The 21,944-nt window shown below is 41.4% G+C and overlaps 1 protein-coding gene across 6 annotated transcripts in view; it reads left to right on the plus strand.

The window, feature by feature from the left end:
• Nucleotides 1-21,944, plus strand: part of SLC12A7 (solute carrier family 12 member 7) — a 204,045-nt gene that overhangs the window by 142,554 nt on the left and 39,547 nt on the right. For 5 of the 6 annotated variants that reach the window (XM_053245259.1, XM_053245255.1, XM_053245260.1 and 2 more), the window contains exons 18-22: nucleotides 7,338-7,533; nucleotides 10,984-11,153; nucleotides 12,266-12,397; nucleotides 16,765-16,872; nucleotides 17,302-17,418. In XM_053245259.1, the coding sequence (XP_053101234.1) occupies nucleotides 7,338-7,533; nucleotides 10,984-11,153; nucleotides 12,266-12,397; nucleotides 16,765-16,872; nucleotides 17,302-17,418 (723 nt within the window). The remainder of the gene's footprint in view (nucleotides 1-7,337; nucleotides 7,534-10,983; nucleotides 11,154-12,265; nucleotides 12,398-16,764; nucleotides 16,873-17,301; nucleotides 17,419-21,944) is intronic. The other variant, XM_053245256.1, reaches the window with a different exon arrangement.

Here is a 21,944-nt window from a genome sequence, read left to right on the forward strand (position 1 = left end):
TTAAAATTGTTCATTGTTGTTATATTGTTTTTAATTTTTGTTATAGCTTTATACTGTTTTAGTGGTTTGTTTTAATTGTAAACCGCCCTGAGCCTTTTTGGAAGGGCAGTATACAAATCAAATCAAATAAATAAATAAATAAATAAACCTTTAAGAGCAAGGAGAGCAAGTCTGTACCTGCCGCTCGCTGTAGCTTCCTGCTGTGGCGCCATGCTCCCCAGCACCTCTTGTGTGGCAGTGACTTGGCAGCAGCATGCACATGGCCTCCACGCATGCCTGGCAGCCATATGTGTGCCACTGTGTGAGGGGTGCTGGGGAGTGTATCGCCGCAGCAGAGGAGCAGGTACAGACCTGCTCTCCTTGCTCTTAAAGGTTCCCAAACTGACCCTTTGAATCACAATTCTTGCACATCCCTAACCAGAAGCCCATACATATCCTGTAAATAACCTGTTAATCTTTACTCTGTGTTGCATGGAGACACCAGGGTTCTTCAAAGAATAGGTGAGGAGCAAATAATTTGGCAGACCTACTTCTTTCTTCATTACTTTCATTTTCTGAACAGTTTAAGTCTTCCCTATACAAAAAATAATGCTGGCACTTAAGAGCTCAGATGGAACTCTTTAACCTGAAATAAGATTATCTTTGGAAGAGTTCTACATTAATGGAATTATTATTATTATGATAACACAAATCTTGAATAGTCAGACTATTGTATTGCTGCTGACTCCATCTATATTTTAATGGGACATTGGAGGATGACTTTTGTTTGTTGACATGCCACTCTTCAATTAATTAATAATCAAGAACCTCAATTATTAAATAATGCAGTTAAAATACCAAATTACAATAAAATCCAACTAAATAGATAGGTAAGAACAAATGTTACCAATGCATCATCTGGTCTTGTTCAATTGGATACTTTTTGGATTGTGTTGCCTTAGGAGGTGAACAGGCTGATTGGAAGTCCTCCACTTGCATGTTTGACCCCTGCCCTTCATGGTTGAGGAGGGTGACCAGAGAGGAATTGGGTCAGTGGGTGGCAGGGATGTTAAATGTATCCCTGACTCGGGGGGTGGGAGGTGCTACCCTGCTGAAGGAGGCAGTCATTAGGCCCCTCCTAAAAACCTTGTCTTAGACCCAACCATTTTACACAACTTCCAGATGGTTTCTAACCTCCCATTTGTGGGCAGAGTATAGGTATGTATAGTGGTGTGTCAGTTCCAGGTGGTACTAGCTGAAACTGATTACTTAGATTCTTTCCAGTCCAGCTTCTGGTGTGAAAAGTATGAGAATACAGCTGCCTTGGTCTTCCTGTTAGATTATCTACTCTGGGAGATAAACAGGAGAGTATGACTGTTGATTCTCCAAAATCTGTGGCTTTTGATACCATCGACCATGGTATCCTTCTGGGTAACCTCTCTGGGTTGGGGTTTGGTGACACAGTTATACAGAGACTCCAGTCCTACTTGAAGAGTCGTACTCAGAAGGTGGAACTGGGGAATTCCTACTCTACCCCTTGGCTACTGGCCTATAGGGTACTGCGGGTCCATTTTGTCCACAATGCTATTTAATGTATACATGAAACCACTGGGCGAGGGAATCTGTAGGCATGGGCTGCAGTGTCAACAGTATGCTGGTGACACCCAGCTTGCTCTATCATTTCAGTCAGCAGATACCAGGGAAGCAGTGGATGTCCTGAACTGGTGTTTGCAGATTAGGTTAGAAAGGGCAAACAAATTGAAACTTAATCAAGACAAGATGGAAGTGCTCTGGGTTGGTAAAACCAATCATCCAGGTGCTAAGGTAAACCCGGTCTTGAATGGGATCACACTCTCCTTGAAAGATAAAGTTTGCAACTTGAGAGTACTGCTGAACCTGACCTTTAAAGTCCTAAATGGTGTGGGATTGGAGTATCTGTCGTACAACCTTCTCCCATACACATCAGGGTCCTTCATTCAGTATTACAGACCCTGCTTGTGGCCCTGCCACTGACCAAGATTCATTTGGTGAGAACCAGAGACAGAGCCTTTATAGTTGTGGCCCCTCAATTCCGGAATGTTCTCCCTGGAGAGTTTCACTATGCTCCCTCTCTCAAGGTTTTAAAAAAGTATCTTAAACCCCATTTGTTTGGAGAGGCTTTTTAGTTGCCTTTTATTGCAGTCTGTATCTGGTGAGTTATCAATTTTTATTAATATTTAGTTTTAACTGGTTTCTATTTTGATTAATTTTACTAATTTTATACTGGATTATTTGTTTTATTGCTTTTGTGAGTCACCCTGAGCAATATTGTACCAGAGGGCCAGGAGGTGCATATTTTAAATGAAATAAACAGGCAGCTCAGATACCATGCTGGAAGGTATGGGCAAGTAAAAAGGTGTTTGCCTGGCACTGGAACAACATCAGATTCAGTGCCAGGCAAGTTTCCAGGAAGATCTTGCATACTTGATGGAAATGTAAGGTTTTGCTTAATTAGCAAAATCAAAAACAAAACAAAAAACATGGAGCTGAACAGATTTTCCCCATTCTGTATGTTCTTGTTCAACGGTGAACTCTCTCAGTTCAGTCTTGTGCCAATTAGCACATGCAGTTTGCCACATTTTTCAATTCAGTTATCTTGGCCTGTGTGGAGTGTCCCCTTTGCTCCCTCTCCTCCCGCACACAATGTTCATGCGTTGTCCTTTTTTTAAAAAAGAAAGCACAGTATGAATTAAACATTTGAGTTGCTTTAAATCTACCATCTCCCCTGCCCCCCCCAGCACCTTTTCGTGCAGATCGCATGACTGTGTGGTTATAGACCTTTCTTCTGTGAATTAAATTGAGCCCTAAAAGTCACAACGCTGTTTAATTTGGGTGTATCCAGGAAGGTTCAAATAATTCCATCATCATCATCATCATAATTCATGAATCTGAGGTAATTGTGACACAGTGTTTAAAGCAAAATGCTTTATTCCTAGTCTCTAGCCTTTATTCCTAGTCAGCATTTACTAAAGTAAAGGTAAAGTTGTGCTGTCAAGTCAGTGTTGACTCCTGGAGACCACAGAGCCAAGTGGTTTTCTTTGGTAGAATACAGGAGGGGTTTACCATTGCCATTACCCACGCAGTATGAGATGATGCCTTTCAGCATCTTCCTATATCGCTGCTGCCCTATATAGGTGTATCCCATAGTCTGGGAAACAGACCAGCGGGGATTCGAACTGGCAAGCTCTTGCTCCCTAGGCAAGTTACTTTCCTGCTGCACCATTAGGTGGCTCAGCATTTACTGGTATCCCCTTCATATTTAACAAGATAGTGCAGCTTAGAGGTCTGCCTGGATTACTTCTGGGGGGGTGGGGGGGAGACATGGCTTGGCAGTTTGTAAATGGTTGCTGAGATGAATTTTTAATCACAGTTCTTTGATTATTTAAAAACCAATATAGAGATTGCTTTACTATATTTTGAATCATATTTTGAAAAGTGCATCTTTCTGCTAGAAACTTGATAGTAAAACAGACAGCATGCGTTAGAGTGGTGTATTGTGTTGTCATTGCAAAGTATCTATGAAGGAATCTACTCCACCCTTCTCCCAGTCCTGGAGTAGGATGGGAGAATCTCACTGACTCATGCTGAGTTTGAGAAAGCTCAGAAAGCAAGCAGTGAGATCTCTTGCTCCTTTCAGTGATATGCCCAAAGGAGATCCCATTTTCCTAAGCCTACTGAATGTGCCCAAATAATCAGAGCCCCGTTTTGATCAAGCTACAATACTTTAATCACTGAACAGAGGGCAGTTGTGTGTGTGTGTGTGTGTGTGTGTGTGTGTGTGTGTGTGTGTGTGTTAAAGAAAAGTAGAAGTAGTTTAAACACTGAAATACTGAATAGAAATGCCATCTCATGATACTAAATATGAAGAAGAGACTTTCATGCGTTGCTCAACTTTGATTTCCTGTTATATAGTAAAAGTGCCTATAATCAACACTCCAGGTGTAGTCTGACATTTCTGTATTTCAGGCAGAAGATTCTTAAGAGTTATACTTAAGAGCAGAAATATTGAACTCTCTAATATGGCAGAAGCATTAAGCCCAATATTTAATTCTCCATAGGGTGGCTTCACATGTCATGGCTGTAGGTAGGGTTCTGCCAACCGCTGGTTCCTGTTGAGCACGTGCTCCTGGCATGAACTACAGGTTCTGTTATTGGCATGTCATCTAAACCAGCCAACATCTAGTTCCCCAGCCACACTTCCTTCCAGGAACGCAATATCTGTAACCTACTTCAAATGTAGGTTACAGATATTGGGTTCCCGAAGGGAAGTGCAGTTGGGGGACCCAAGACTGGTGGTTTGGACAACACAGTGGAGTGTACCTGCAGCTCATGCCAGGAGCACATGCACACTGGGAACCAGCGGTTGATGGAACCTTAACCTTACTTGCCACCATGATGTGTGAAGCAACTCATAGAGCAAGTAGCATATCAGTGGATGATAGGCAAGCCCTATCATCCCAACAGATAGTCTACATTATGCAACACATAAAAACATAGGTGAAAAGCAAATATGGTTGTCTGGTCTGTGGCTCACTTTTCAGATACAAAGGTTGCAGTCCAAGAATAAGTTCTCCTGTGAATTTCCACTGAAGTGAATGCAGGTGTGCAGATGCACAACTCCAATTTCATCAGGGCTTGCATAGGAGAACTTCTTGATGGACTGTGTCCACATTTCAGTATCAGCAATGTGAATGAACATCATGCCAGTTTGAGGGAAGGAAAACTGCAATATGAAGTTGCTCTATGTTGCGCTCATAATATTTTAATGTGGTGATCAGATCTGTCTTCTTATTATGGCTGATTTTCTTATTGTATAGTGAGTTACCTACACGACATATTTTGTTTAAATAAAATAGGATATGAATTGAACCAAGAATAGTTTTCATACCCGGAGTAGCTTTAGCCTGCACAGATTATACTGTCTTTAGAAGCAATGACCTATTGTAAATGTATCGGTTTGTATGTACATAGCAGTACCTATCACAGCAGGAGATTGCACATCAAATTTTTACTCTCTTTTTTTTTGTGGGGTGGCTTCTTTTTTCTCTTATTTGTACAAATTGATAAATTTACACCCTAGTTTTAGCCAGGAAATCTAATTTCCAGATAACAAAGGTGATAATTAGTTCAGTAATTCATTTCCTCATTTTAAACCCTTAAATATTTTCATTTAACACATTGCCTCTTTCCCTCTAATTCGGTCTTATTACTTCATAATTTTAAATATTAAACTGGTGTTTCTGGAAGTATTTAGGATAGTCTCTATAATGTGCTATAATTAGTTGACATCTTCCTGGTTGATAGAATTGTGAAGACCTGAAATATAATTAACAGGAAATATTGACTTCACAAAAGAATCCTGATTTGATTGCCCCAAATGGCTCAGGCACTAATTAATATATGATTTCACCAGAACAACTGCAAAAAATCAAGATATTAAGAAAAGAGTTTAAGGTATTTGTTCATGTTAGTTTGATATGAATATCAGTGCCATATTTGTCTCAGGGGTTAAGAAATGCAATAAATACACATTTTGGCTGACATCCCAGTGAATGAAGCATGAATACTATGTGAGAAGCACCAGTGCTGCTGCTGAGTTCCAAACTTACATAGCACCAGCAAGCATATGTGTGGGGAATTTCAGCAGCCTCTCTTTCCCCCAGAAACCCTCTGTGCCACCCAAAAATATGTCCCATGTTTCCTATGGAAGAGATGGTTGTCAAAACTCATCCCGCTGCAAGTGTGAGGACTGGTTCTGTGTTAATATGAACTCAGCAGCAGCACTGGCACTTATCACATTGCACTTGTGATCACTCGTCATTATGATGTCCTTTATCCTTTATTTGACCAAAGTTTTGAGATATACAGAAATCTGAAGGTCAGTGACTTATTTCTGCTCTCACAGGGTGCTTCTGGAGCACCAGAAGCACTCTGAAGTATTAGTGCCCTTGCTCAATAGTGCAAGTGCAAGAGGACTGGGGGGAGTTGCACAAGGGCTCCTACTACATCTCAGCAGAGTACATGGACACTTCATTAGTCACGATGTCAGCCATGGGGTCAGAGGAGGGCAACAACGATGGTGAGGGATCTGAAAACCAAGTCCTGTGAGGAACAGTTGAAGGAGCTCAGTATGTTTAGGACTAGAATCAATGGGATGGAATTTCAAGGAGGCAAGATGTTAAGAAGAATTTCCAAATTGTAAGAACTGCACCATAGTGAAAAAAATCTGCTTCACACAGGTGGGCTCTCCTTCACTAGAGGTTTTCAGATTGAGAATGGATGGCCACCAGTGTTCTCTCTAATTCTTTTCATCTCTGTGCCGAATGAGTTTTGTTCTGGGTGGCAGTATCAAGGCAGTGTGTGTGCACATGCATTCAGAGTGGGGCCTTCCTGATTTAATCTGATTGGGATCTAAAATTGACTGGGCAGACATTAAAAAATGTGTGAGCACACACACGTGCGCACGCCATAGAGGGAACACTGATGACCACCTGTCAGGGATGCTGTATCAGTTTCCTGTACTGAGCAGGGGATTCTGCTAGAAGGCCTCCAGGATACCTTCCAACTCTAACATTCTATGATTCAGTAATGCAAAAGGCTTTTCAAAACAACGTACATACGATTAAGACAGAATGTCTGGATTTAAACTGATTCAAATACTGTTACTAAAAAACTCTACAAAATGTTGTAGCAATGCTAGAACTTGATGCCTTAATTAGAGATGTGCAGGAACTGAGGTTCATGCCCCAGTTCAAAGCTGGACTGGTTCATGCTGCCGCCAAACTGGTTCAAGTGCAGCTGGGGGGTGGGCAGCAAGCGGGACCTTTAAAAGTGAGTATAGCAGGTCCTTACCTGCTTGCCCACTGCTCCACGCAGCTTCCTGTGGCGGTGGCATTCTCTGTAACAGCCTGCACACAACGCCAGCACACACATGACCTCTGATTATGTGCAGCCATCATTTGTGTGGTCAGCATGGTGTTGCTGACCATGCAAATGACCTCTGCGGAGGCCATGTGCATATTGGTGCAGCACGAGGCCTGTTACAAAGAGTGGCGCCTCAGCAGGAAGCTGCATGGAGCTCCAGGCAAGCAAGTAAGGACCTGCTTTACTCACTATTAAAGGTCCCATTTACCGCGCCTCCCACTTGCCACATTCGAACCGTCAAACTGGTTTGGGGGCAACACAAACTGCTTCGGCTTCAAATTGGAGCACGGACCTCGGTTCATCCACCTCTCTAGCTTTAATAGTCTGTAATGAGAATTTAATAGTCTGTAATGAGAATACAATACTTATGCATGTACTACCTTTTCTCCCTACAGAGTATTAGATCCTTAATGGGAGCAGAAAAAACCAAAGGATTTTGCCAGATTGTGGTATCTTCCACTGTCAGAGATGGAATTTCCCATTTGATACAGTCTGCTGGCCTTGGAGGGATGAAGCATAACACTGTCCTGATAGCATGGCCTCAGTCCTGGAAACAGACTGATAATCCCTTCTCCTGGAAGAATTTTGTTGGTGTGTATTGTTGTAGAATTTAAACAATTATAGAGAAAACATTTAAAATTTTCATCTAATTGACCTCTGAACACTCAATTTCAGAATGCAACAATGCCCTGAAATTGAAGTTTTGAAAACAGCAAGCTGAAGAGAATTTCACAGATATCCTGAAGACAGTTGGGGCCTAATCCAGTCAAATTATGCAGTCAAGTTCCATTTCATGGACTCGCGGATTTCAAGTTCCATTTTATGCACTCAAGTTCCATTGATTTCAGTGAGAAAGTTAAACATATACTTAATTCTATCATTGATATCAGTGGAACTGAAAAAGTACTTTACTTTGGTTGGATTTTGCCCTTGAAAGGTTTTAAACAAACAAACAAAAATGGGCCCTTTTTTGCTTACTTTCCAGTAGGCTTATGAGATCACCCAGCATTTCATGTGTCTGTGTGTCCCCCATCAACTTCACAATGCCTGTACCAATATGAACCAAATCGGATACAGTTGTAGGGACACATAGTGATGCATCAATGGTGTAGTTTGTGATGATGTCATCCACCCCAGTTCAAGATGACGGACATGTAGACATTTGAGGCACAAGTGGGCTAACCTGTGAACCACCTAACCAATTTGAACCAAGTTTGCTACAGCTGTAGGGACACATATGGATGCCCCAATGGCATAGTTTGTCATAATCCACCCCAATTCAAGATGGCAGATGCTTGAACATTTGAGGCACAAGTGGGCTAACTTGTGGAACATCTTAACTGATTTGAACCAAATTAGGTACAGTTGGAGTGAGTGACACACAGGGACACTTCAGTGGCATAGTTCGTGTTGATGTCATCCACCCTGATTCAAGATGGTGGATGTGTAAACATTTGAGACGCAAATGGGCTAATTTGTGAACCAACTAACCAATTTGAACCAAGGTTGCTACAGCTGTAGGGGCACATAGGGACAGCTCAGTGGTGTAGTTTGTGATGATATCATCTACCCCAATTCAAGATGGCAGTCACATAAACATTTGAGGCACATGTGTCTTAACTTGTGAAGCGTCTAACTGATTTGAACCAAATTACGTACAGATGTAGTGAGTGACACATAGGGACACCTCAGTGGCAGAATTTGTGATGATGTCTAGGGATGTGCGGACCAGTCCGGCAGTTTGGTTCGCGGGTTTGGTGTCAAACCGAACCACACACACACACCTGTTCCGTCGGACCGGAACCGGACCACCAGGTCTGGTCTGGCAGGTCTGCAAACTTTTTTTTTTTTTTTAAAGTTAATGCACGGGTTCCCTCTCCCCCCGCCGGCCTTCCTCATCACCGCTGCGGCCGGGTAAGCAAAGCCTTTTCAGCCCTTTCGGGCCACTGTAAGAGCGAACATTCGCCATTTGGGCGGCTGCCACGCATGCGCAAATGCCCTCTGTGAGGCAAAAAAAAAAGTTTGCAGACCTGACCGGGGGGGTTTGATGGGGGGCCGGACCGAACTGACCCATCCGGCCTTGAACCAAACCAGGCCAGACGGTTCCGTGCACACCCCTAATGATGTCATCCACCCCAGTTCAGGAGGACGGATGCGTAAGCTTTTGAGGCGCAATTAGGCTAATTTGTGAACTGCCTAACCAATTTGAATCAAATTTGCTAAAGCTATAGGGATGCATAGGGATGCCCCAATGGTGTAGTTTGTGATGATGTCATCCACCCTGATCCAAGATGGTGGATTCGTGAACATTAGAGGCGCAAGTGCGCTAACTTGTGGACTGTCTAACTGATTTGAACCAATTTTGGTACAGTTGTGAGTGACACTTAGGGATACCTCAGTGGCATAGTTTGTGATGATGTCATCCTCCCCAATCCAAGATTGTGAACACGTGAACATTTGAGGTGCGAGGTCTAACTTGTGGACCTTGATTTAAACCCCATTTAGTCTAGTTGTAGGGACAGTGAAAGGAAAGTAGGCAGATTAGTTCTTATGCTGCCCAGAGACATAAGTTTGGGCAGGGTATAAACTTGATAGACAAACAAACAAACAAACAAACAAACAAACAAACTTGTCTAAGACTGGCCTATTCGTACAGCAAAATGAGGGGGTAGTATTGTGAGCGAACAGTATCAATTCAAACTGCAGGTCAGGGATGCTATTTATGAAGGTTCTCCTATGTTCAAAACTTTCTGCAAATAAAAAATTAGTACATTAGGGAGTGAGATTGTATCCTAGTCCACTTCCTGCTTTGATAAGTAGGGTTTGGTTTTGTTTTAAAAGCAAGCGAACATCAGAAAATATGTTTCCCAACCTATATTTATTTATTATTTAAAAATATTTTTTTAATTTAAAATATTTCTAGACAGCCCCAAGCTTGTGTCTCTGGGCGGTTTACAATTAAAATAATTTAAAACATTAAATCAATTAACAGTTAAAATCATTTAACAGATTAAAAACATTTAAAACCCAGTATTAAAATTATTTAAAACTATAAATCTAATTAAAAGCCTGGGTGAATAAATGTGTTTTCAGTGCCTTTTTAAAAGTTGCCAGAGATGGGGAGGCTCTTATTTCAACAGGGAGTGCATTCTAAAGTCCAGGGGCTGCAACGGAGAAGGCCCGTTCCCGAGTAGCGCCAGATGAGTTGGCGGCAGCCGCAGGCGAACTATAGTTTAAATAGTTTATCCCATTTTTCCACCTTGGGACTCCATCACATCATTCCCACTTCATTCTACTGCACATTTAAACCAAACCTCAAATACCTAAACACCATTTGTGAGAGACTATGGATCCCACCCCTATCCACGATTATGGAAGGCAGGGGTGGCCAACTAGTGGGCTGGATATCATTTTCTGTGGCCGGTGTGACCTGATCAAAAATATTTTCTAGTTTTAAGAAATAAATATTCCACACTTGTAATACTTAATATTCCACACCTCTCCTCTGGATTTTATATTACAGTATCATATGTACATTCATTTAATAGTTGTATGCAATGCTATATCTGAGCACACCACAACTGTGAAGAAACCCGTGTTGCTCATAGTATCAACTTTACGGAGCTGACCATTTCTGACCCAATTATGTCTTGAGAATATAGTTGCCACTTTAGAATACAGAACACTGGCTATCCCTGGCTTAAGTAATGCAGGGGGAAAAGTTATGTTCATAAGAACTTTTCTTTATGATATGCAAATTATGCATTGTCTAATGTTGCAACAGAGTACAGAATACCAGGCGTTCATTATTTTTCTGCACTAGTCTGACACTGATACAGCTCATATCTTGTAAACCGCTTTGGGTGCCTTTGTCAAGGCAGAAAGGCGGTATTAAAATGTAGTAAGTAAAGAAATAAAATATTTATGTTAAACTTTTGAAATGCTCTCCCATGACTTAAGGAGAAAAAATTAAAGGATCTATTCAGTTTTATTAGACAGTAGCATTCTGATGGTTTTGGATGGTCCTATTTCTTTTTTCAGACACTGTACGAGAAACAACAGCTGCACAACAAGCTCTTCTAGTTGCTAAAAACATAGATTTATTCCCAACAAATCAAGAGCGCTTTAGTGAGGGTAACATAGATGTGTGGTGGATTGTTCATGATGGCGGGATGTTGATGTTGCTTCCTTTCCTCCTGCGACAACACAAGGTACTAGCATTTCAGTCAGAAAATGTGGCTTTACAATTATTGTTGTTGTTAATTATTATATACTCGTACATCTTTTCAGCAAAGAGTTCTCAAAGTGGTTTACATAGCAAAAATAATGAGACTGTAGATTTGGGTTGTCAGTTCAATAGGCAGTATCCAGAGCTTCAGTGGCGCAGTGCTCTGTTGTTGGAAGCTCCTACTGAGAATAGAAGGGGAGTTGTGCTCGTGCAAGGGGTCCTTGCACACATGAAAAGGGTCTTTGCATTAGTACAACTCTCCTTCCATTCACAGAAGGAGTGTTACTCGGCTGAAGCTCTGAATGTTATCCACTGGGGCACAGAACCTGAAACCCTTTAAAGCACCAGATACATTGATATAGTAACATTAATATTAAAATAATAACAAGTTGCTGAGACCTGAAATATTGTCAGTACAGGATCTGCCTGTGCAATCACTTTTGAAGGATGATGAAGAAGCTGTTGCATAGAGGCAGTTGTTTTGGTTAATGATATAATTGGAAACGCATGGAAATCTGCAGCTACCTGCGCACAAGGAAGTCCCAGGGCCTGGAGATTGCATGCAACAATTACATTCTTTCTCGCTTACCTCTTGTCCACCTAACTTGGAACTTTGTATTGGTAGTGTAGCCACCTAATGGTGCAGTGGGGAAGCAACCTGCCTAGAGAGCTGGAGGCTGTTGGTTCGAATCCCTGCTGGTGTGTTTCCCAGAATATGGGAAACTCCTGTATCAGGCAGCAGCGATATAGGAAGGTGCTGAAAGGTATCATCCCATACTGTGCGGGAGATGGCAATGGTCCTGTACTCTATCAAGAAAACCACATGGCTCTGTGGTCCCCAGGAATTGACACCTACTCAATGGCACAACCTTTCCTGTCCAACTAGTAGTGTAAAGCCTAGGAGGGATGGGCTTTCTTGGCATTCCCACCATTGTGCATGCATTGTTGCATTCATCTCAAGCACAGCAGGGGAAAAACAGCAAAGAACAACCCATCAGCACCAATAAATGGGCTTCCTATGCTAACAATGCTGCTTTAAGGTTAGCAGAAATTACATGCATATTTTTTTCATAAAATATTCTTCTGTACTAACAGGTGTGGAGAAAATGTAAAATGCGCATCTTCACTGTTGCTCAAATGGATGATAATAGTATTCAAATGAAAAAGGATCTTCAGATGTTTCTGTACCATCTTCGACTTAATGCTGAAGTAGAGGTTGTTGAAATGGTAAGGGGTCAGACGTTACCATTTTCTTTAAAAGAAAAAAAAGACTTGCAGTAAATACATAGGCTAAAATCTATGGAAGGTGGATGTCAAAACGTATGTCTATTTATACATATTTACCCTGCTTTCCACACCATTATGGGAGTCCAAACAGCTTACAAAACCATAAAAACGATATAACACAATCACATTAAATATTGTCCATAAAAACCTGTATGCCACCCAGAGCTCCACAAAGGAAGGCTGGGATAAGATATCATCAATAGGAACATAGGAAGCTGCCCTATATTGAGTCCGACCATTTTCCCATTTAGCTCAGTATTGTCTGTACTGACTGGCAGCAGCTTCTCCAAGGTTTCAGGCAGGAGTCTTTCCCAGCCCTACCTGGAGATGCCAGGGATTGAACCTGGCACCTTCTGTGTGCAAAGCAGATGCTCTTCCACTGAGCTACAGCCCCATCCCCAAGGCTGGCGTACATGGGTCTGCCACCCAGGGACTGACCACAGCAAGTCCTGCTTAGCTTCCGCAAGCTGCTTGTAACATGTCCTTAGATCATGCTCAAATAAATACATATGCCATTGTCTCCTTTGACCTTTTGTTGGCTACAGGCAGAGAGGGGTGCAGCCCGAACTTCTCATGGGTATTTCCAGTGAACTTCTCATGGGTGTCTCCAGTCTAACCCCTTGCCAGCATGGTGTAGTGATTAGAGTGCTGGACTAGGACCGGGGAGACCCGCGTTCAAATCCCCATTCAGCCATGATACTAGCTGGGTGACTCTGGGCCATTCACTTCTCTCTCAGCCTAACCTTCCTCACAGGATTGTTGTGAGGAGAAACTTAAGTATGTAGTGCACCGCTCTGGGCTCCTTGGAGGAAGAGCGAGATATAAAATGTGAAATAAATAAATAAATAAATAAATAAATAAATATTTTTGTCATGCTGCCCATGCACAATTACAGACAGCCCTGATGCTGCATTTCTCCCAAGTATAGCAGTCCTTATACACACATGGAGTTTTCCTATCTAAAACTATTGCTTCATATATTTTATTGGCAGAATCAAGTTTGCGTTTGCCTTTCTTTGCAATTATCTAGGGTAGGGCAAAGTTAATTTGCACTTGCCCTCAATGGGTACCATGCAATTACCATGAATTACTTGCTATGAACAAAGCAAATTGGCAAAAAAATTGAACTGGCTGGTGGAAGCCAACAAGAGACAAATGAATCACCATTAGATTTGTCTCTTCAAGAAATGATCAAGGGTTATGTGCAAAACTCCCAACAGTGGGAGAAATATACGCTGAATTCAAAACTGTTCATTTTGATTCAAAGTAAGACCCATTAAACATTTGGTTTAAGGAATACAAAATAGGTGAGATGAAATCTTTTATTGAATTTGTGTCTATCAAAGAGCACACACTGTTAAATTCCTTCGTTTGAAACACATATTTGGATAAATATGTTAATTAGAAGCAGTGATTAGAACCAGAAGATACACAAATGGACAAATGTGTTGGTACCCCTCCACGAAAAAAGAACCACCCACAATTGTCTCTGAAATAACTTTAAACTGACAAACGTGATTGACACCCATCATTGTTTATTCTGCATTTAACAAAAATCAGACTTTGCTTTAGAGTTCTGATGCAACAGAATATGTCAAATAATAACACAAATGAAAATGGCATGGACAAAAATGATGGGACCCTTAACCTAAGATTTTGTTGCACAACCTTTAGAGGCAATCACTGCAAACAAGCAATTCCTATAGCTCTCAATGAGACTTCTGCACCTGTCAACAGGTAGTTTGTCCCACTCTTCCTGAGCAAATTGCTCCAGCTGTGTCAGGTTTGAAGGGTGCCTTCTCCAGTATGCTTGTTTCAGTTCTTTCCATAGATATTCAATAGGATTCAAATCAGGGCTCATAGAAGGCCACTTCAGAACAGTCCAGTGTTTTGTCCTTAGCCATTCTTGGGTTCTTTTAGCTGTGTGTTTTGGGTCATTATCCTGTTGGAGGATCCATGACCTGCGACTGAGACAGAGTTTTCTGACACTGGGAAGTATGTTTCGCTCCAGAATGTCTTGATAGTCTTGAGATGTCATTGTTCCCTGCACAGGCTCAAGGCACCCCGTGACTTGCCAAAATGCTCCAGTTTTGTCTCATCTGTCAAAAGGACATTCTCCCAGAAGCATTGTGGCTTGTCAATATGCATTTTAGCAGATTCCAGTCTGGCTTTTTTATGAGAAAACTGGAGCTTTTTCGCAAGTCACATCAGCTCTATGTCCACAGACGAAAAAATGAAGCTTTCAAAGAAAAGAACACCATACCTACTGTGAAACATTAGCGAGCCAGCATGGTGTGGTGGTTAGAGTGCTGGACTAGGACCGGGGAGACCCGAGTTCAAATCCCCATTCAGCCATGAGACTTGCTGGGTGACTCTAGGCCAGTCACTTCTCTCTCAGCCTAACCTACTTCACAGGGTTGTTGTGAAAGAGAAACTTAAGTATGTAGTACACCGCTCTGGGCTCCTTGGAGGAAGAGCAGGATATAAATGTAATAATAATAATGACAACAACAACAACATGGAGAAGGCTCGATTATGTTTTGGGGCTGCTTTGCTGCGTTTGGCATTGGGCGCCTTGAGTCTGCAGGGAACTAAACAGAGTCTTTGTACTCTCTCAGAATATAATCCCAAATCCTAGGCCATGCAGCCCACATGTCGTTTGCATTGTACAATTGTATCTGCTTAGAAATGTAGGATGATTTTGCATTTGGCTCCCTTTATATACATGAAAAGATACAAGCAACATAGCTTATTTAAAGGTATGGCTACAATCTTATACAGTATACACATTTGGAAGCAAGTCCCGTTGAACAGAATAGAATTTATGTCTAAGAAAACAGACATGGGTTTGGCTATAGATGTCCAAAACTTTCCTGAAGCAAGAGTAGCTACTGGGCAACTTCTCTGTGAGCTGAAAAGTAGAAGTATAGGTTGTTTGGTAGAGGGAGTCATAAATAGTCATAATTTGAAAAGTGAACACACAACAGACCTCATGTAGTTGAAGAACATAAAACAGGAGTACAAGATCAACCACAAGGGCTTCATGGTGACATAAAAGATGACATCTTGGATTCTAATGCCTCTTATGACCACAGGCAGATTACTGCATAGGCAGTAGCCTACGGCAGCAAATCCTGGGGGAGTGGCAAATCTTGAGGTGGGGGAAAGTTGAATCTTAAAAAAAAAAAGATTTTGCTACTGCTGCATGGTGGCAGCAACGAGAGATTAAGCCATTTGCCGCCCCACCACCACAACGAGGAGGGTAGGGGTGGCATCGAGGAGGAAGTCCTCCCCTTTTTTTTCTTCTGAAAGCCCGCCTCAGTGGCGGAATGAGGGGCTGCTGCGCAGAATGAGGGGAAAGTCCCCCCTTTTACATTAAAATGCCACTGCCTGCACAGCGTTATGAGGCGGCAGTGTTGGGGGGTGGGTTCCCCCGTTTACCTTAAAGCAGTGTCCGCTGCCTGCTGCTGCATGTAAGAACAAAGAGGGAGAGCTCCTTCCAGGTTCCCTCCTCCCTCCCAAATGAGTGCACACCCCCAACGCAGCCCATTTTGGTCCAAAACCACCTCCCCACTACCAGAAAATGTAGCAGAACAAAGCTGGTATATATATCTGTCCAACAGGGGAATGTCTGAGTGTGTGTCTCCCTGTGGGCAAGAATATTTGGACAAGAATCTATAATATTCACAGGGCAGCATGCAGACAAAGGCCTGTGTGTGTGGATTTAGAAGGGAGGGTGATTTTTGGAGATCTTTTTGCCTGTGAAGGCTGGGGGACCCTGTGGGACAAATTTTCAGTGGATATAAAAGTTTGGAGAGAAATGTGGGCAGGGGGGCTGACAAAAATCACTTCTCTCTACCATGCATGTGGAAGCATTTCACTTGCACAAGTCTTAGTCTGGATGCTGCCTGTAGCATAATGGAGCACTACAGTTTTGATAAAGGAATGTACAATTTTTAAGTTCTGAGCACTTAGCCTTCAGTATATTTATATGCATTGGCAAGATATTAAATGTGGGAAAGCAGTCCAAAAGCCAATTTTTAATTCATTAAGAGATAATTAAACCTTTAGGGTTTGCATAGGCATTTTTGCATCTGATTATAGTAGTTACAAAATAGCAGTTTTAAATTAATACTTTAATAGTGCCAAGTGTATCTGACCTGATTAGGGGTGTTTACAATGGCAACCATTGAATCAATACCAGTGTAAAACATTATTGCAAACATAGGCTCAGAGTATTGGCTAGGGGTTACAGCATATGTTTTTTCTTTTCTTCTGGTACAAATAATGCTTATTTATTTTTCTAGTTTGAAAATGATATTTCAGCCTTTACATATGAGAAGACACTTGTGATGGAACAGAGATCTCAGATGCTAAAACAGATGCAGCTCTCTAAGAATGAAAGGGAGAGAGAGGTAATCAATTTTGTTTTTCTCCTTTTTTTCTTTTTAATAAAAAAAATAATGTATGAGCAGATAGAACTACCAATCAAATCAATGAGAAAATTGCCCTTGTCCAGGACATTCCTATAGGCAGATAATACAATGAAGCATGGTGTAGGAGCCATCCAAAGAAGCGGATTTTGGGCAGCAGTTTTGACTTAAGAAGCAACCACCCTTTAAGAAGTTATCTTGAGTGAGCCTATTTGAAATGATCAAGATCATTCATTTCAATGATACTTGCTTAGGGAGAACACTGGTAGATTTGTGTCTCATATTACGTAATTGGAGCGGGGTAAAAAAAATTGTTTTTTAAATAAGCTGGTATCATGTTTTATGAGCTAACATAAATAATGATATCCTTTTTCTGTATGCTGGTTTCACCCGGTGACCTTCCTGTCCCAGATTCAGAGCATCACTGACGAGTCTCGCAGCTCAATCAGAAGAAAAAGCCACTCTAGCCCACAGTGTATTGGTCAAGATATAGACAATCTGCTACCTAATAACACTCAAGAGGAAGAGGTAGACATTGTGTCACCTGGTTGTTCCCTCCCTACTACAACACTTACAGTGCCACTTTAAACCATAACTGTACTAATTACTGCCATTGACTTGTTCTAATTCTTACTTACTTACTTGTAAGGAGGGAGTATCAGCCCTAATCTAAAAAAAGAAAAAAGATTTTTAGAAATTGTTACATATGTGCATAGTTTTAGATAGTGCTTTTCAAACAATTTATCCAGATATAGTTTATTGCCAATTCTAACTTGATTTTTTGTAGAACTAAACAAAATACTGTAGACAATTGCTTCTGAATAGTAACAGTTGATTTTTATTTACGCTGGTGTTTTTGTTGCATCAGTGGATCTGTGGTGACATGCAAAATATTTTTTTAGAAATCACCTGATCCACTTGGTGAAGACATGAATCTAGCTTCATATATACCAGGTGTATGATTTGACTTCATATTACCTCACTTTGCTTTTTATTCCAACTTTTAGAAGTTGGCACATCTCCTTTGGCTCAGTTCAGATATTCTGTGTCCCCCTGCCTGCCACTTCCCCTCCTGATTGAATTGCCTCCTTCCTTCTATGGTTTGCATGAGTCATTTCTGCTTAGGCCTTGGGATTGAAAACTAGGATCTGGAGTGGATTTGCAAATTTTGATTGTAAGGGAATCTCATTAGTCCTAGTTATCATCAGGGCAAACTAACACTACTCCATGCAAAAAAGGGAGGATAGAGGAGTAGCACATCTTATCGCATGGGGGAGGGAGGGGAGTAGCAATGGGGGAGGGAGTATCACATAGCACGCTCCCAGTAATCTAACTATGTAACATCTAATGTTACATCTGTATTGAGTACTAACATCCCAGTAAGATCTAATATTACATCTGTATTGAGCACTAATAACTGTTTGGAAAATTAAGAATACAGTAGCTCACATATTGTGCAACATTAAAAGGGCGGAACAGGAGCTACATCCTCACAAGAGGCTGCTTTGGAATTCAGCCAGAATGTTGTCAATCAGCCACACGGAGGGAAATGAGGAGAGATGTTCACTGATCTCCCCTCCCTCTAAAAGTACTATTTGGCTGCCAGGAATACATCCTTCAAGACTGCCTCAGGGACATATTCCCAGCAGACAAATAGCACTTTTAGAGAGAGAGGAGTTCAGCAAAAATTGCTTCGCCATCCCCCTCTGCTAACTTACCCCAGGATCCTATGGGGGGGTTGGTGAACGGTTTAAAAAAAATTAAGACTTGCCCGCTTGCCCATTTCTTTTGTGGGCCAAGTGGTAGGTAGTACCCATCATGCCCTACCACACAAGCCACTTTGGTGTCCCTAGGAGCTACCCATGGGGAACAATGGGGTATTTTGAGTACCCCATTGTTCCCTATCGCTGGAACAAGCTGCACTCACAGAATGCACTGCACACAAGTTTTGCATTGCAATATGCAATGCATTTTCAATGCAATGCATTTTTTCAGTGCCTTGAAAAACACTGCAGAAGCACAGAGTTAAAGGGAATCTGTCCCTCCCATCACAGAACACACATTTCAATCACAGTCCAAAAATGGCCAAAAAAAATCACGGATACAGAATCCACTGCCTGCCACAGTGCCTACATTGCAATAACATTATTGGCACAAGTTTTTCACTCACAGACAATTATAACTCCTTACATTACTTTCTAGAATTGCAACAGCTGCCACAGCAGCACCCTTACTTACTAGCAAGCATAGCGATAAACTCAACGAGAGCAACTTCAGCCACATTTTGGCTGAACGCACCTTGCAATGCAGATTGCAGAGCAGACACACAAGTTAGTCTCAAGGCCGGACATGGAGCTCATCTCTGCAATCACCCAGAAATATTACACATACAGAGAGAGAGAAAGCTGCCACTGTCCATTTCTCACCATAGTGCTATCTCACAAACAAATCAAATCACAACTCAAGGTTCAAGGCAGGCACCCAAATTCTGCATTTGTCAATCTGAGATAGTTATAGCAGCAATAGCACAGCATATTATACTCAGTGCTGAGAAAAGAAAACCACCAAATCAAACCTTCCTTCCTCCTTTCCTGATGTATCCTCTTCAAGAGGCACACTATGAGGGGTCTCTCTGCCTCCTGGTCCCTTTTGAATACATTTTGAAATTCCCTCCAAAAGTGTTCCCTGCTCCTCCCGCCCCCCAGCCGATGGGGGCACAGTTGCCCATCACAGCACTTGATTTCTATGATAACAGGCAAACCAACAAGCAAGGAGATCAGAAGGCAGTGCCAGAAAACCAATCAGCAAAGGAAAAACAGACCTCCAAAATGGTGCTCAGAATGTTGAAACATTTCAATTGAAATAGGGGTGGTTCTGCCCCAAGCACGGAAAAGTCCTTTTATTTAAAGTGTGTTCTGTTTCGAGTTCAAAACTAGGGATGTGCTGAACTTTTTAAACTTGGAATGGGCTGGTTCGAGTGTTCCGAGCTCAGAACAGAACACCCTTCAAATGAAGGGCCTGTTCCAAGTTCAGAACGGAACGACTCTGTTCTGAGTCAGAACATTTCGCGTGTTCCAAGCGCCATTTTGGCCTCTGTGGACATGCAGCAGCCATTTACATGGTCAGCACAACCACACGTGCAGAGGCCAGAAGGCACTTTTATCTTCTGTGTGGAGGACACAAAAATGCTTTTGGACTCCATGTTTTGAGTATTATGAGCTTATTCTGTCAGAACAGCTGGCTCGACCGATTGTTCTGATGGAACATTTCGGACATTTGTGTTCCATTCCATGCTCGGAATGGAATACAAATATTTTTTGTGCACATCCCTACTCAAAACACTTGAAACTCAAGTTGAAATACTTTTTCAACAAATTGTTCTGCACATCCCTAATCTGGAAGCCCCCAGGTTGGGAACCACTGCCCTAGACCAAACCATTGGTTATAATCCAGATTCGCTCAAGTCTCATTTGAAATCAGCACTTGAGCCCATTCAACTATGTGAAAGACTTTGTCCTTTCTCTCATTTTATTTCTCCCTTACTCTTGACAGTGGCTGACATCCTGCCTAACAAAGTACCAGTACAATGGGAGAAACACTGGTACTTTTGAAAAGTTCAACTGGCTCCACAGTGGAGGCAAATTTCAGTGACCTTACCTTCCCCAGGAAGTCCTCTGTGCCAACTGAAAATATGTCCCTGTGGGATCATGCAGCCCTCCAGGATATATTTTCAGATGCCAAAGAGGACTTCTGGTGGAAAAGGAGGTAATTAGAATTCACACACTGGTAGAGCATTAGACTGGAATGCTTCTGAAGCACTGGTGCTAGACTGGTGCTTCTCCTGTTGTACTTGTGCTTCGTTAGGGCATTAGCCAGTGGCAATAGTTTGTTATTTCTGAATCTTTATTTTTCAAATAGTAATAAAGTTTGCCTTTAATGTAATATAGAAGCCTGTGGTACAGTTAATTCATTTTAAGCCCATTTACAATGAAAAAAGTGGCACTTCAAGTGTGAGTCCTGTCCCGACCTAAATGTCCTAGTTTTAGTTCATAGAAATGTGGTGTGTTGTTTTTATTGTTCACCTTCCATCGGTTCTATATGGCTGTTTAAACCCAGAACAAAAACAGAATCAAAATTAGTATATGTCATTCCTTTTCCGTCCTTTTAAAATAGTGTTGTAGTTTAAGTGCTGTGATTTGCTAGATTTTTAATATTCTGTCCAGCATAATGAATATCAGTAATTACCATGTCTGTTCTAAACACTGAGGTGTCGGGGGATTAACCTACATTATAAAACAAGTAGTTGGCATGATTGGGCTTATATGCCTCTGATATGTCTCTTTATTACAACAAATTTGCATAGTTGTGTATACAATTTGTATAAAAGAATGCTTTTCTCATAATTTCATCTGCTATGTGTATGTGTGTGAATTGCTTGCCATGATATATTAAGATATATCATATACTTAAAAGAATTTGGTTTATATGAGAGAGAACATAATTTTAAAATACAACATGTAACTCAATTTAACTCTAATCCTGAGTCATGGGATAAATTCCTACCAAGATGCATAAATGTAATGTAAACATGCAAATCACTGCACTTATCAATTATATTATTTATCAATCATATTTATATACCACCTGATATGTGCCTAGAGCGGTATACACAATTTAAAATGCAGAAAATATAAAACAAAGTAAAAACAATTAAAACAATTTCCTGAAATAAGAAGTTAAATCACTCTCATAGGATAAATAAAATTAGTTTAAAATTCTCTGTTAAAAGCCTGAGAAAACAGGTGTGTCTTCAGGGTCTTCCTAAAAGCAAACAGAGAAGGAGATGCTCTTATTTTTAATAGGGAGCCTATTCCAAAGCCCCGGGGCAGCCGAGTCCCAAGTTGCCACCAAATGAGCTGGTGGCAACCATAACTGGACCTCTCCATATTATTTTTAGGCTGGAGGGTTCATGACAGAGAAGACACTCTCTTAAGTACTCTGGACTCAAGCATTTGAGGGCTTTATAGGTAATAACCAGCACTTTGTATTTTGCT

The sequence above is a fragment of the Hemicordylus capensis genome, chromosome 4 (assembly GCF_027244095.1).
Source record: "Hemicordylus capensis ecotype Gifberg chromosome 4, rHemCap1.1.pri, whole genome shotgun sequence".
Taxonomy (NCBI): domain Eukaryota; kingdom Metazoa; phylum Chordata; class Lepidosauria; order Squamata; family Cordylidae; genus Hemicordylus; species Hemicordylus capensis.